The 15,228-nt window shown below is 30.1% G+C and overlaps 1 protein-coding gene across 7 annotated transcripts in view; it reads left to right on the forward strand.

The window, feature by feature from the left end:
- LOC132760160 (Na(+)/H(+) exchanger beta-like) overlaps positions 1 to 15,228 on the forward strand; it is a 133,078-nt gene that overhangs the window by 99,880 nt on the left and 17,970 nt on the right. For all 7 annotated transcript variants that reach the window (XM_060752071.1, XM_060752070.1, XM_060752072.1 and 4 more), the window contains exons 3-4: positions 399 to 444; positions 1,956 to 1,997. In XM_060752071.1, the coding sequence (XP_060608054.1) occupies positions 399 to 444; positions 1,956 to 1,997 (88 nt within the window). The remainder of the gene's footprint in view (positions 1 to 398; positions 445 to 1,955; positions 1,998 to 15,228) is intronic.

Consider the following 15,228-nt stretch of genomic DNA (forward strand, 5'->3'; position numbering starts at 1 on the left):
TGCCTCCAGATGAGCAAAAATGGGGACGAATACAACCTTGATAAAAGTGAAATAATTTTAAGACAGGTAAACAGATTCAAGATCATGAACAGTGCCACTTATGACTCATTTGGTAATATTTGTATCATATTTCTACTGTCTGGATAACGCAGTAACGATTTTGTTTCATATTTGACCTCTTTTCGGTAGCGGTAACTCTCGTGTATTGTCGGCTTCTTTTGCAATGAGTGTGTATTGTTTTTGCTCACTTCACAGTTTCCATTTTTAAATACCTTTTCTAAATTTTCATACAAATTAGGATGCAATAAGTGGCATGCTGCATTAAAAACATGCCCTTGAACGAATATACTTATTACATGTATATATTTCATTCAGATCATTTACACTCTATATTTTAGGGTTTCACCATGCCAATTTCCTGTCGTCAAAAGTTCCGGAATCTTGGTAAGTCAATATATCACTTTATGACAAGATTGTTTTTGTTTGGTTTTGTGTCACGGCGGACCAACACAGTTTAGGTCCGGCATAAATGCTTTGGCTTACCTCGGGTGTTATAAATGATTACTTTTAAATATCAAACATGCAAAGCATACGATATGAAAGGGTCAATTTCAAAATATATAAATTACTTGTTCTTTTTACTTTATTTTCATCTGTTTAAATTTTTTTCTTTTTGTTTTTTTGTTATATGGCAGTATTTCTGATAAATTGATGTGTTGAGTTATGTCTACAAAAGATCTTACTATGTGAAAATTGTGGGGTTTTTTTTCTTTATCTTATTTTTTATGCAACCATTTTTATGTTAATATCTTTTGCTTGTTTCTCAGGTTTTGAGGTATCAGAATTAAGGCATTAGGTTATTGCGTTATATATATTTATCGTTTTATTTCAAACTCTTTATTATGTTTAATTTTTATCTGCCTAAATGCATGAATTGCCATTAGTTATTATCAATTAATAAGCTATTTGGAAATCCTTGGGGGAATATTGCTCGTAAAAGAGTTTGGTGTGATTATAAGATTCAATTGAGAGGTGTTAATTCACTTTTCTAATAAAAGATCGAAAATATACATTCATGTCCCTCGGCAATTACGTTATTCAGTACGATGTGTTACCATTCTGATATATGGATATTGTCAAGGTTTATCTAGGGACAATTTTGTGGCATCAAATATGAATACTATGATCATTTGCAGGGAAGGTGTATGAGGAAAAAATGCTTATTTTTATATTTGTTTGTTCTTTATGCCAATTGATTGTTGTACTGTATGTTCCAGTTACATTTATTAACACACAATATACATGTACACATAGTATGTAACAACATTTCACTTTATTCCATATACCTATTTCCATTCTTCCAGATTGAATAAAATATTTTGAATTCGATAATAGCAATTTGATCTTTAGGACAAAACAACAATTTTATATGCGAGTATTTTACTTTTGTAAATGAATAAAAGTTGCATTCACTGTAATAATAAGTTCATCTTCGTTTATTAATGAACATAAAATGGATAGTATAGTATTCACGCCTTACCCTGGAAGGAACTTTTTAAGAAATACTATGCTTTAGTTTCGGTAAACTATGTTCCTGAAATAAGCAATTGAAATCTAGAACATCCTTTAGTGCATGGCTTATTTGAATAAGAGAACGCTCAAACATTGTTGGTGAAGCTGTGTTCCCTATCACTGGTCAAGTTTATGTTGTCCTTGCAATGAACACTGCCAGTTGTGTAATCGACGCTTTGTATCAATACTGGGTTATCAAATAGTGTATAGAGTTAAATTCGTCGCATGTCGTGTCTGTGGGTTTACAAAAGCTTACATTATAACATTTTATATTTTACATTCTATATAGAAACTGAATAGCAATTATCAATAATTTCATATATCAAATTTTTGCATAATATATCTTGATAAAATAAGCAACACTGTGTTTCTTTTTTTTCTAGTTTGCTCATTATACTTGGGACAATGGTAGGAGCTGTCTTGTAGTAAGTATATACATGTTGTTATGGTAATATTTCATTTTATATAACACATTTAGTTCGTATAATCGTACTGTCATACACGAGTTGTCTCTGGTAAAATCCTTGGTCGAGGCATAATTTCTCCCTCACAAATACTCTCGAAAATGGAGTTTAATGTTCCTTTGTCTGTCATTGAGGATCAGAAATCTTGTTGGATTAGTTTTAGTGGCTCACGTGCAAATAAATTGGTTAACTTCTGGTTAGTTATTCAGATAAAACGTTCATTCGGATCGACCGTCGATATATGACACACAGAGCTGCTAACGACGTACAAATAGAAAACACAGCAAAATAAACAAACAAATTATTTCACTCTTTAAACCGAGCTGTTAAATATAATTTATGTTTTCTGTAGGTTGAATATCCGTATAATTCATACAAAATATATACTGTGAAACCTATTCAATCTACTTGAATTCAATACAAAGTCTTAAATTAATCCGGTAACACTTTTCTTAAAACAGATTACTTAATTTGTCTGATTCTCCCTACGGGCGGAAGGAAACCTTCCAAGACCTATATATTTCTGACTGTGCTAAACAAAATCTGATAAATAGTTATCAATCATATGACGTCGATAGATTTAACATTCTGTCAAACCAATTTGTTGTTTTCGTTGCTGCTCTTGTTGTTTTTCAGTGATTTTTTTGCTGTTGTTGTGTTTTTCTGCTGTTGTTGTTTTGTTTTATCTAGCAAGTCATAAAATGTGTGTTTGTTAAGTGGCGTCAGTGGATTTCATAATGATTTGTTTTGTTTGTATGTTTGCTTGCTTGCTTTTGGGGTTGTTTTTTTGTTTTTTTGTTTTTTGTTGTTGTTGTTGTTATTTTAGTACTATTGCTGTCTGTCAGAAACCATCATGAACCTTTTACTTTACTGCCTGCGGAAAGTTTGTTTTTGGCTATTCAGTGCGTTTTACATGAATCAATGCATTTTATATTGTTCGATAATCATACGTTAAACTAATCTCTAGTATGTTATATTGCTCACATGAACCTTGAGATTTGTAGAATATTTACATACTATATCAGTTTTTAAATTACTACTGTGAAGTCATTCCTTTGTTTTGACAGTACTGTATTTTTAATACAGTACATGTAGGTGTCCAATATTAACGTGTAAGTCCAATATTAATTGTGTAACACATTAAGTATTAGAGAGCGTGCCGTGTAGTGAAAGAAGCTTCAATGACCACAGGATTTTGTGGAAAATCAACGAAATTAAAGAAAAATAAATGATTAAATAAAATGTAAGTTAACACGGGTAATGCAAAGTTTTTCCTTTGCCCATTACGTATTTTACAGAATTTTACTAAAAAAAAACAATAATTGTTATCTGTCGATAATTTCTTTGCTCATTTCACGAATTCTATTTTCAAGCATACTGGTTTTCGATTTCCAAGCTCTTAAACATTATATCACCGTTTACGCTTCCGTAGTGGAAGTCAGTTAGGATATGATTTTAATGGGATTATTAATTCTTGCCTATTGTCCATTTTCTTCTTTTTACATGCATTTTAATTGACAATTATACTTGATTTGATTCATTGTATGTACGTACTGTTTCAGTAAGGTCAACTTTTCAAATAAGTGTAATGATCAGCTTTTCAGATAGATGAAATTATAAAGAAAATAATTTCATCTTTTCAAAACAAGAGCTGTTATATTTGATTACATATATGTTTGGCTTATATAAACGATTCCAGACCCCTGTGGTATGACAAATATCAATTCAAAAATAAGAAAATCTCATTTCGTTGCGTAAATATCCAAAATTCACCCTAATGGTCATTGTAACACAACATTTTACATCTGTGATAGCTGTAGTCATATGAAAAATAAAAAAATCATTTTTAACACTTAATGGTCAGTAAAAATCCTTCATAAAAGTAATAAAATAGAGAAAATAAGAATCCCTAAAGTCATCTCAGTCAAGCATTCAAAATATCCGAGATTTAATACAAATTTTAAAACTTTTATTTTTACTATTTCTTGTAAAAATCTCCAATGTACAAATTTATGTAACAGTATGTGTGTAAATCCAACATTTTATGTAACTGGTTAATTTTGTGTAATGTACATAATTGGTCTTATTTCAAAACACGAAGTTTTCATGCTTCGGACATTTTGTTATTTTAGAGGCTACCTATAGGGTTTTGCAGGTAAGAAAAAAAATACTAAAACATAAAAATTGTACATTTCTAGCACAAGATACATAATGTCTAATTTTTCGATGGCTAACATGATACGTGATCACAGTAACAATATCAATGTTCTTTAAGTCACATTGGTATATAGACAGTTAGATGATATTGAGACTGTATTTAGAGACTCCCTGTCATATGCGACCTTTTTCTGAAGGTCCCTTGGAAAGTCACATATGACAGTCTCGACTGTATTTGATTGTAATTTAAGTAAGTAATAAGCCTCAAACTGACCAATAAGTAAAATATTGAATTCCCTTCGGCGCTACGCGCCTCATGAAATTCAATATTTTACATACTGGACAATGTTCGGCTTATATCTACTACATATCAAATGAAAACACATGTAATATCACATTTTTATGATATTTCCATGAAGAAAACAAATATAAAGCCACTTCCGGAAAAATTTAGAATCACCTCCGAGTCGGTTTATAATTTTTACAGAAGATGTTTTCGCTTTTGTACTGAATAGATCAATAGTTGAAATAAACACAACTTCAATGTTAAGAAATTTTTAAAGAATGTCATTATCGAATATTACATTTTTAAAGTTTGTTAAAAGTGTGAGTATAACAACGGTTTTGACGATATTGTTTGTTTCATCACTGACACTTCTGCGTATTTCGTGCTGACATAAATTCTACGAAAGAGTCATATCCTGTTTTCAATCTAACGTCATGTAATTTAAGGTTTATTGCCTGGAAGCTTTCACATTCAATTCAATCCAGCAGTAATTCACTGCATGCTTAGATTGCCACTGTAAATCTCAATACAGACTGAATAGAGATGAAATAGATTGCCTTTTCACTACTTAAACTTGAATGTCTGTACGGTCATACCGCATTTAAAGAAAGCTTGGACGTACATATATCGTATATAAAAAATACAATGTTAGGTTATAGGTACTATAGGAATGATAACATAATCATTATTTTAATCTCGCGGTAGTTTTATATATCGAGCATTGTATTAGAACTCACTAACATAGATATATTTTATAAGAATAAATTTATATTTCCTTTATAAATTAAGAAGAGAAATAGCTAAACTGTAGTTGAATTCCTCGTAAGATTGTTTTTATTTAGCTAGATTATCATTGAAATTGATCCCTGTTGACTAAGCCAATCTTTCATTCCATTAAGTTTGATATTGTTTTTCAATATTCCATTGATTGCTTAAACTAATTTAGTGCCAACATGAACGTTTAGGTCTATGGTGAAATGTTTCTTGTAAAGAAAAACAGTCGGTATAAGAATGAAAGTTGAATTAGAAGACGAAATCTTGGCGTTTAAATATAATTTTGATATGTCCATATATAGATGAAACATTTTTTGTGTGCAAATTCCTTGCGTGACGGAGAATGGTGAAGGCAAGACTTTAGTGGCAACCTTTTAAAAGGGATGAAACATTGTGTCACCTTATCAAAGATTATCTGTGTTAAATGTGACATTAAAGTGACATTAAAGTGAAAAATGCATTCACATTAATGTAACAACTGCCTCTGTCTCTCAGATTTGAAAGATTCTCACATTTTTAGCTGGCTTTCCTGCAATAGTGACAAATCTCTTGTCAAAATATCTGTACAATTTTCCTAAGAATTCAATTGCGTTTTGTACGACATTCGTTACTCAAATGTTTCTTCACATAACTAGAAAGATGTCTGGATTGTTACATTTCTCTTTATCTATATGAGACATGACCTTTAATTATTATAATACGTATTTACATATATGTGCCCTTTATAATGATATAACCGAAGGTGTTATTAAATGATATGTTATATCCATCGTTACAATTACCAAAGCTTTTCTCTTTATTGGTTGCCTCGGTATATGTTTCATTTTGTAGTAGAGTGTTTGGGAAAAGAATAAAATAGAGAAAATAAGAATAATCGACGCTTTGTATCAATACTGGGTTATCAAATAGTGTATAGAGTTAAATTCGTCGCATGTCGTGTCTGTGGGTTTACAAAAGCTTACATTATAACATTTTATATTTTACATTCTATATAGAAACTGAATAGTTAATACTGGTTTTCGATTTCCAAGCTCTTAAACATTATATCACCGTTTACGCTTCCGTAGTGGAAGTCAGTTAGGATATGATTTTAATGGGATTATTAATTCTTGCCTATTGTCCATTTTCTTCTTTTTACATGCATTTTAATTGACAATTATACTTGATTTGATTCATTGTATGTACGTACTGTTTCAGTAAGGTCAACTTTTCAAATAAGTGTAATGATCAGCTTTTCAGATAGATGAAATTATAAAGAAAATAATTTCATCTTTTCAAAACAAGAGCTGTTATATTTGATTACATATATGTTTGGCTTATATAAACGATTCCAGACCCCTGTGGTATGACAAATATCAATTCAAAAATAAGAAAATCTCATTTCGTTGCCTAAATATCCAAAATTCACCCTAATGGTCATTTTAACACAACATTTTACATCTGTGATAGCTGTAGTCATATGAAAAATAAAAAAAATCATTTTTAACACTTAATGGTCAGTAAAAATCCTTCATAAAAGTAATAAAATAGAGAAAATAAGAATCCCTAAAGTCATCTCAGTCAAGCATTCAAAATATCCGAGATTTAATACAAATTTTAAAACTTTTATTTTTACTATTTCTTGTAAAAATCTCCAATGTACAAATTTATGTAACAGTATGTGTGTAAATCCAACATTTTATGTAACTGGTTAATTTTTGTGTAATGTACATAATTGGTCTTATTTCAAAACACGAAGTTTTCATGCTTCGGACATTTTGTTATTTTAGAGGCTACCTATAGGGTTTTGCAGGTAAGAAAAAAAATACTAAAACATAAAAATTGTACATTTCTAGCACAAGATACATAATGTCTAATTTTTCGATGGCTAACATGATACGTGATCACAGTAACAATATCAATGTTCTTTAAGTCACATTGGTATATAGACAGTTAGATGATATTGAGACTGTATTTAGAGACTCCCTGTCATATGCGACCTTTTTCTGAAGGTCCCTTGGAAAGTCACATATGACAGTCTCGACTGTATTTGATTGTAATTTAAGTAAGTAATAAGCCTCAAACTGACCAATAAGTAAAATATTGAATTCCCTTCGGCGCTACGCGCCTCATGAAATTCAATATTTTACATACTGGACAATGTTCGGCTTATATCTACTACATATCAAATGAAAACACATGTAATATCACATTTTTATGATATTTCCATGAAGAAAACAAATATAAAGCCACTTTCCGGAAAAATTTAGAATCACCTCCGAGTCGGTTTATAATTTTTACAGAAGATGTTTTCGCTTTTGTACTGAATAGATCAATAGTTGAAATAAACACAACTTCAATGTTAAGAAATTTTTAAAGAATGTCATTATCGAATATTACATTTTTAAAGTTTGTTAAAAGTGTGAGTATAACAACGGTTTTGACGATATTGTTTTGTTTCATCACTGACACTTCTGCGTATTTCGTGCTGACATAAATTCTACGAAAGAGTCATATCCTGTTTTCAATCTAACGTCATGTAATTTAAGGTTTATTGCCTGGAAGCTTTCACATTCAATTCAATCCAGCAGTAATTCACTGCATGCTTAGATTGCCACTGTAAATCTCAATACAGACTGAATAGAGATGAAATAGATTGCCTTTTCACTACTTAAACTTGAATGTCTGTACGGTCATACCGCATTTAAAGAAAGCTTGGACGTACATATATCGTATATAAAAAATACAATGTTAGGTTATAGGTACTATAGGAATGATAACATAATCATTATTTTAATCTCGCGGTAGTTTTATATATCGAGCATTGTATTAGAACTCACTAACATAGATAGATTTTATAAGAATAAATTTATATTTCCTTTATAAATTAAGAAGAGAAATAGCTAAACTGTAGTTGAATTCCTCGTAAGATTGTTTTTATTTAGCTAGATTATCATTGAAATTGATCCCTGTTGACTAAGCCAATCTTTCATTCCATTAAGTTTGATATTGTTTTTCAATATTCCATTGATTGCTTAAACTAATTTAGTGCCAACATGAACGTTTAGGTCTATGGTGAAATGTTTCTTGTAAAGAAAAACAGTCGGTATAAGAATGAAAGTTGAATTAGAAGACGAAATCTTGGCGTTTAAATATAATTTTGATATGTCCATATATAGATGAAACATTTTTTGTGTGCAAATTCCTTGCGTGACGGAGAATGGTGAAGGCAAGACTTTAGTGGCAACCTTTTAAAAGGGATGAAACATTGTGTCACCTTATCAAAGATTATCTGTGTTAAATGTGACATTAAAGTGACATTAAAGTGAAAAATGCATTCACATTAATGTAACAACTGCCTCTGTCTCTCAGATTTGAAAGATTCTCACATTTTTAGCTGGCTTTCCTGCAATAGTGACAAATCTCTTGTCAAAATATCTGTACAATTTTCCTAAGAATTCAATTGCGTTTTGTACGACATTAGGTACTCAAATGTTTCTTTACATAACTAGAAAGATGTCTGGATTGTTACATTTCTCTTTATCTATATGAGACATGACCTTTAATTATTATAATACGTATTTACATATATGTGCCCTTTATAATGATATAACCGAAGGTGTTATTAAATGATATGTTATATCCATCGTTACAATTACCAAAGCTTTTCTCTTTATTGGTTGCCTCGGTATATGTTTCATTTTGTAGTAGAGTGTTTGGGAAAAGAATAATGATTTGCGTATATTTGTAAAGTTTATAAGGATAGTCTTTGTCACGCCTCAAGACGTTCTTTTACGACTTCTGCTTTCATTCGCGCACTGATTTTGCTTCAATTTTCCATAAAGGTGTCGTTTTATATCTAATTTAAGACTTATTGCTTTTAAGCTTTCACATTCAATTCATATCCCAATTTAAACAACGCATGCATGTGTTAAGTAAAACTTAATAACAACTGAAATAGTGAGGTTTCTTGTTAGATGTACGTTTTCTATAACAATACTGTTATTTACTGTGTAATTAAAAAGGGTTATTTTGTCTATTAATTATACTTGGCATATTAATCAACATAAAACAATGATGTATTCATTGATACCTGAAATGGCCAATAGGTAAGGGAGAAGGGTGCTGTAATGTATGCATTAATTTTTCAAAACTCCAATTTCCCTTCCTTGATTTGATATTTACAGATAATTGGCAAAATCATTTTGTAAATTTTGGAAGAATGCTATGTATGCTATAATTCTATAAAGAATGCTAAAATTGTAACTGTACAATGAATTAGGAAATCTGAAAGGTAAGCTTTTGACATGGACAAATGTAACATACCTAGGCCATGTTAATGCCATCAACTCATTTATATATCATAATGCCTATTTTCATAATGTCAAGTTGAGCTTAATTGCCTAGTATACAATTCGAAAGTTTAACTGTTATAATAGTGATTGATCAAAAGTTGATATTGTAATATGTCCAGGTTAAAATATAAATTTTCCGAAAATATAAAATGACTGCCCACTATTTTTTATTAATTAAGCACTACATGTAAATTCTGATTAATTTTATCATAGACATTTCCTTGGTCCATGTGAGATTTTTGTCGTTCATGTGAGGTTTATTATACAATTGCAAGGAATTATAGCAAAATGAAAATTTATTTTGACTATAAATTTGCAAGAAAATATGGCAAAATGAAAATTTATTTTGACTATAAATTTGCAAGAAAATATGGCAAAATGAAAATTTATTTTGACGATAAATTTGCAGAATTATAGCAAAATGAAAATTCATTTTGACTTTAAATTTGGAAGGAAATATGGCAAAATTAAAATTTATTTTAACTTCTGCGTGTGGCATAATGTCACTTTAAAACAAACTAACATTTGGTATTCGTAAAGGAGTTTATGCCAGACTCTGTGCTTGAATGTGACATTTAACTATTATATCTAGTAAACATAAGCTTGATTTTCTTCAAACTTGTCTATTTCAAATGGTTTTAAAATGATGAATTATGTTTAAGCCGGTGCGGGGGGGGGGGTGGACGGTAAATTGCACTTTTCAGTACCGTCCATGAACTGAGTCTGCAGCACTTTCTCTGTGTGAATGCAAATAATACGCCCCCCCCCCCCTCCAAAAAAAAACTTTAAAATAGAATAACTTTTAAAATCACTTACAAACGTAGGCCATGGTAAAATGTTATTTTTATATAAATATTAGGCCATATCCAAGATAGGTTGTTGCCCCCTCTAGATCCGCGAATCCATGTTAGTCGTGTTTAATTAGGAGAGATGAATTACTGCAAACGAAGGCATAACACACGTATTGTATCAACATTAATGAAGACATTTTCAACAAAACAAATTTTTAACAGATCTTAATCAGATAATATTAACTTAAAGCCATTTTTAACAAAACAAAATGTTTAAGAGATCTAAATCAGATTTTATTAACATCAAAACGCCTACGGATATAATCGGAGCACGCACTAATTTCATTTCATTTGACATATTACGAAAAAATCCTTTAGTTTCTTCATCTGAAATTATTTTATTCGCTTGTTAGTTCTAGGCACTATCGCGGTGAATGTGGTCATGATATTCTGGATTTGTATGTAATTGTATGAGCTCTGAAATTAATGTATATTTTCTCTAAGATATTTGATACTTTGAATATCATCTACAAAAACACATTACTCCTAAGAAATGAATATAGTTTTTTCCTTTTGACAAACGTGTGTTTTATCATGTTGCAATAATTGATAAGGAAAATATGGGATGCTTATCACAGGATGAAATAAGCATTGAAATTGAAAAATATAAAACAAGAAATGCAAAATTACAACAAAGTAATATTTTGATTTTCAAACAAAACAGCTAAAAGGCAAATAAGTACATTTTCGGAAAATATAACGGGATACCTAAAATCAAAAGCTTTTGGAAAGTAAAAATAAAATCATCCTTTTTGTTAGTGTAGATATATTTATATATATTATTTATATAGCTACATTCTTGAATACATTACTGTCATCCTAGAGAGCAAAATATTATATACGTTGCATTTACATCTTCATCTTCTTTGATGTACAAAAGTTATCTGCTACTTTATCCTCACTTCATTTAAATATAGTTCTGCTGACTTAAGGGTAATAATTTCGCTACGATAGTTATAAGAGTTTTTAAATCATTAATACTTAATATATTAATTTTTGCCACAGTAAACAATAGAACCTTTCTCACGATATATACATATACTTATTTTAAAAAACTTATTTTCTAAATTTAGAACCTGAAATTTCTATTTTTTGCACCCTGTCGAATAGTCTAGCATTTTTCTGATAGTCTCCCCCTTATGTTAGGAAAACAATTGTAATAACTATATAATTATGAGATTATTTAACTTATAATAATGTTGACTCAATCCATATGTTTATCAAATACCCTGTTTTCCACCAGTTTTGTAAAATATGTATGTTTGTATTTTCACATCATGTTGTTATATGTGACACATGTAACCTGATGATCAATAAAGGTATCTGTCTGTCTTATTTTAAATGAATTTGTCCCCCTTTAATATGAGTAAAACCATTCATCATGTTCGGGAAGATTTCAAAATAAGTAGATGAAAAGTGAACTGTGCATATTGTGACGGACGACATGAATGTGTAAGTTCATCTTGGTCTGCTCTGGTCGAATGTTTGTATCAGATGTCCGAGAGCCTTATTTCATTATAATAATTATTGAAAATATTGGGAAAACATTGAAATGCTGTTTCGCTACTTCTGTCTGTGACAGACATACAGTAAATAGAAATAGATATAAAACAAATTATTTGTGTGTGTTAACTTTTACATTGCGTTTTTCATTCGTACTTTCATTGCCAATCAAGCCAACTTGCAAGTATAATAAAATAGAGAAAAACAGAATCCTAAAAAAGTCCAACAATTGAAAATGTTGCAAGGTCGATTTGGTTGAGCCCGGTAATGGACGATCGTGGACAGTACAAGTTACCGTCAAAGCCTCCTAGCACCGGCTTAATTAGAATTGACATTTAAACACGAAAATGGTGAAGTTTTGAATTTAGAAACATCCGCAGATGTGTTCGTACGGCGGTCATCATGGAACTTTCAATGCCATTCCATGAACAGCGGCGCTTGGTCCCTAAGTAAGATAATGTATGTGCCCTAAAAGAGAAAACAATGGGCGTAACTAAATAGAATGGAATTTTTAGGTTATCAGAGGTTACGAAGTCATTTTCTACTATAACACTACAATCATTACTTCTTACCAAAGCTACTCTTACTTATATCATTACAAACTGGCATTTGTGTACGTATCCCCATAATTATATTGTTTTTATGCGTGTTTTAAAGAAAATTTAAAAATCACATCGGAAGGATGATGAAATTAAAATAAAAATGTTTAAGGCTTTTGTTACGTCTTAAAGACATTATAATCGATTAAAATGCACTTTTCCCCAAACTAATTATTTTCTAAAACATACGAGCGTATTTCAAAATTAACGAATTACATTCAACGAAACCTTCTTTAAAAAAGAAACATTTAGAACAGTATTGTGGTATAAAAGAAAAGGAAGATAATTAAGATAATTTATTTATCATGTTATGTTTAATTAGAAAGATGTTTCTGAATCAATCTTAACGACTTTGTGATACGATCATTTCTCCTTAAATGTTTAATTAATTACAGAATGATTTACGATATAATAATAAAAAGATGAAATAGTGTAGTTACAAAACAAAAAAAAGATAATATTTCTGGTTAAACTTCTTTTTAGCTCTTTCTTGGAAATTTAATAATTGTGGAATATTTCAATTGCAATGTAACATTCAAAAAGGTCAAGGGAATAATAATTGGAAAAAAATGACAAGAATTATATCCATAACCATTTCTGTGTTTCAAAACTTCTATACACGTGCATGCCATCATTTTAACTTTAACATGAAATTCGCTTATCCGTTTTTATGCATGTTTCAACTGGATATATAATTGTTATTACTTTCGGCAATTAATCAAAGTGAAATGAAATTACCAGTTATAAGCAGCTTAACCATTGTGCGATACGAACTACAAGGAGAACAAAGACGAACTATAAACTATTAGATATGAGATAAATTATTAACCGGTATAGTGAAGAAATATATATTAAAACTCCAGCAGGGGAGGAGTTATCATCGGACTCCTGATTAAAGACCAGCATTAATTCCACTTTAATCAGTGCATGAGACATCTAAGATCTTAATCTAGTTTGCACTCTAATTTCATAACTAGGGTTCTTTTGAAGTACCGTCGGTTTAAAGATGTCACTAAACAGACGTGTAATTGAAGTTCATAATAGCAGAAGTATAAAAAAATCAACTTTAACATCAATGACAACAATGATGAAGAATCAGAAACGCATTATTGTAATAATTTCAATCCCTTAACTTTAGTGTTCCGTATTATAATGTTTTTTTAATGTTCCGAAAGATTGGGAATCTAGATCTATAAGTGAATCACACACACTTGGACAGCATTGAGATGAATGTATTTATAATATATACTCAGATAAAATATACTCGTATATGTGTTAACCTTTATGTTTAATTAAGTGTAATTTTTTGTATCCCATACATTCAGTTTTTATGTTTCCATATAGTCCCAATAATCTGTTTTATGATAATCCTGCTCAATAGTTCTAGATTTACGTTTTCTTCTGCATCGGTAAATTGGCTATCCCGGTCTCCTTGAAGAAAAGGCCAAGTCAGTCTGCGCACCTTTGCAGTCTGACTGAGCTTTAAAATATTCTTATGATTGTATAGAACAGAAACGTAAACAGCATAATTTTTTAACAATTAAAGGGCAAAGAGGACAACAGTTAATGCAATCTAATTTTGTTCCGCCTCAACATTTGACTTATGTCTTTCTAGATTGACATTTCATTTTAATCGGTAACTAAATACTAAACTTAATCTACCGCAAACAATTTGTTGAGATATAGTAACTCTAAAAGAACTATCGATCGTCTGTAATTTTACTTCTATTTAATTACTTCACGCAATGTTATTCGTAGCATTTGATATTCAATTCAGACATGATTTGTCAGCCAAATGCTGCCTGGAATTAGCAACAAAATTTTGCCGATCAAAAGCGGCCACCTCCAATATGCATCAGTTATAAATGTTTAAAATCACATTTCAGTTAAACTCTAAATGAGAATGTATTTGTAATATATACTCAGATAAACTGTTCCGAAAAGAAGTGTGCATTATTGAAATATAAAAGTGATTCTTTAACAACCGATATATGAACTATTTAATAAAGTAAGAATTTATTCATATTTTGCTACAAATTATAATAAATAGTATTTTGTCAACTTTATAGGCGACACCGACTTTATTAATAGCGGTTTTGTCTCCAGTTTGAGCGAATTGTTTTATAATTATATATAATACACTCCTCTTTTTATTTAATACAATCTAAATAACATTACCAGTCTCTTATACAAATATTTGTTTTAAATCATTCAATAATCTGTGTTCATTATTGGGAATATTTAAATACCTAAAATCAGATTTCTTTCTCCAAGCCGTGGTCATAAAACCGAGAGTCTCATTTTTTTATTTCTATATCAACTATATATTGTTTTTATTTTCTTTAAATTATTCAGTTGCTATTAACTATGCACTGGCATAGTCACAATTCTTGTTAATTATTAGCACAGTGAAATATTTTAAAACAATTAACGAAAGATACAATGAATATTAAATTAACGGATATTTGGCTTGCTTTTTTTAATAAGCTTTTCAAAACTATTTTCCATATCAAGCAGTTTACGCTGTACGTTCTGTTCATAAATGAATCTGTGTTGCTATTAAATTTCCGCCTTTGGTTATAGAGACTTAATCTGTTTTCAATCGTTTTATATGATACTCCAGCGAAATAAGAAGGCGGTAAAGACTGGTATAATAACGAATTTCTGATTAAATATAACTGTTAAAGT

Source organism: Ruditapes philippinarum, unplaced genomic scaffold (genome assembly GCF_026571515.1).
Source record: "Ruditapes philippinarum isolate M1 unplaced genomic scaffold, ASM2657151v2 ctg68_1_1_1_1, whole genome shotgun sequence".
In the NCBI taxonomy this organism is placed as follows: domain Eukaryota; kingdom Metazoa; phylum Mollusca; class Bivalvia; order Venerida; family Veneridae; genus Ruditapes; species Ruditapes philippinarum.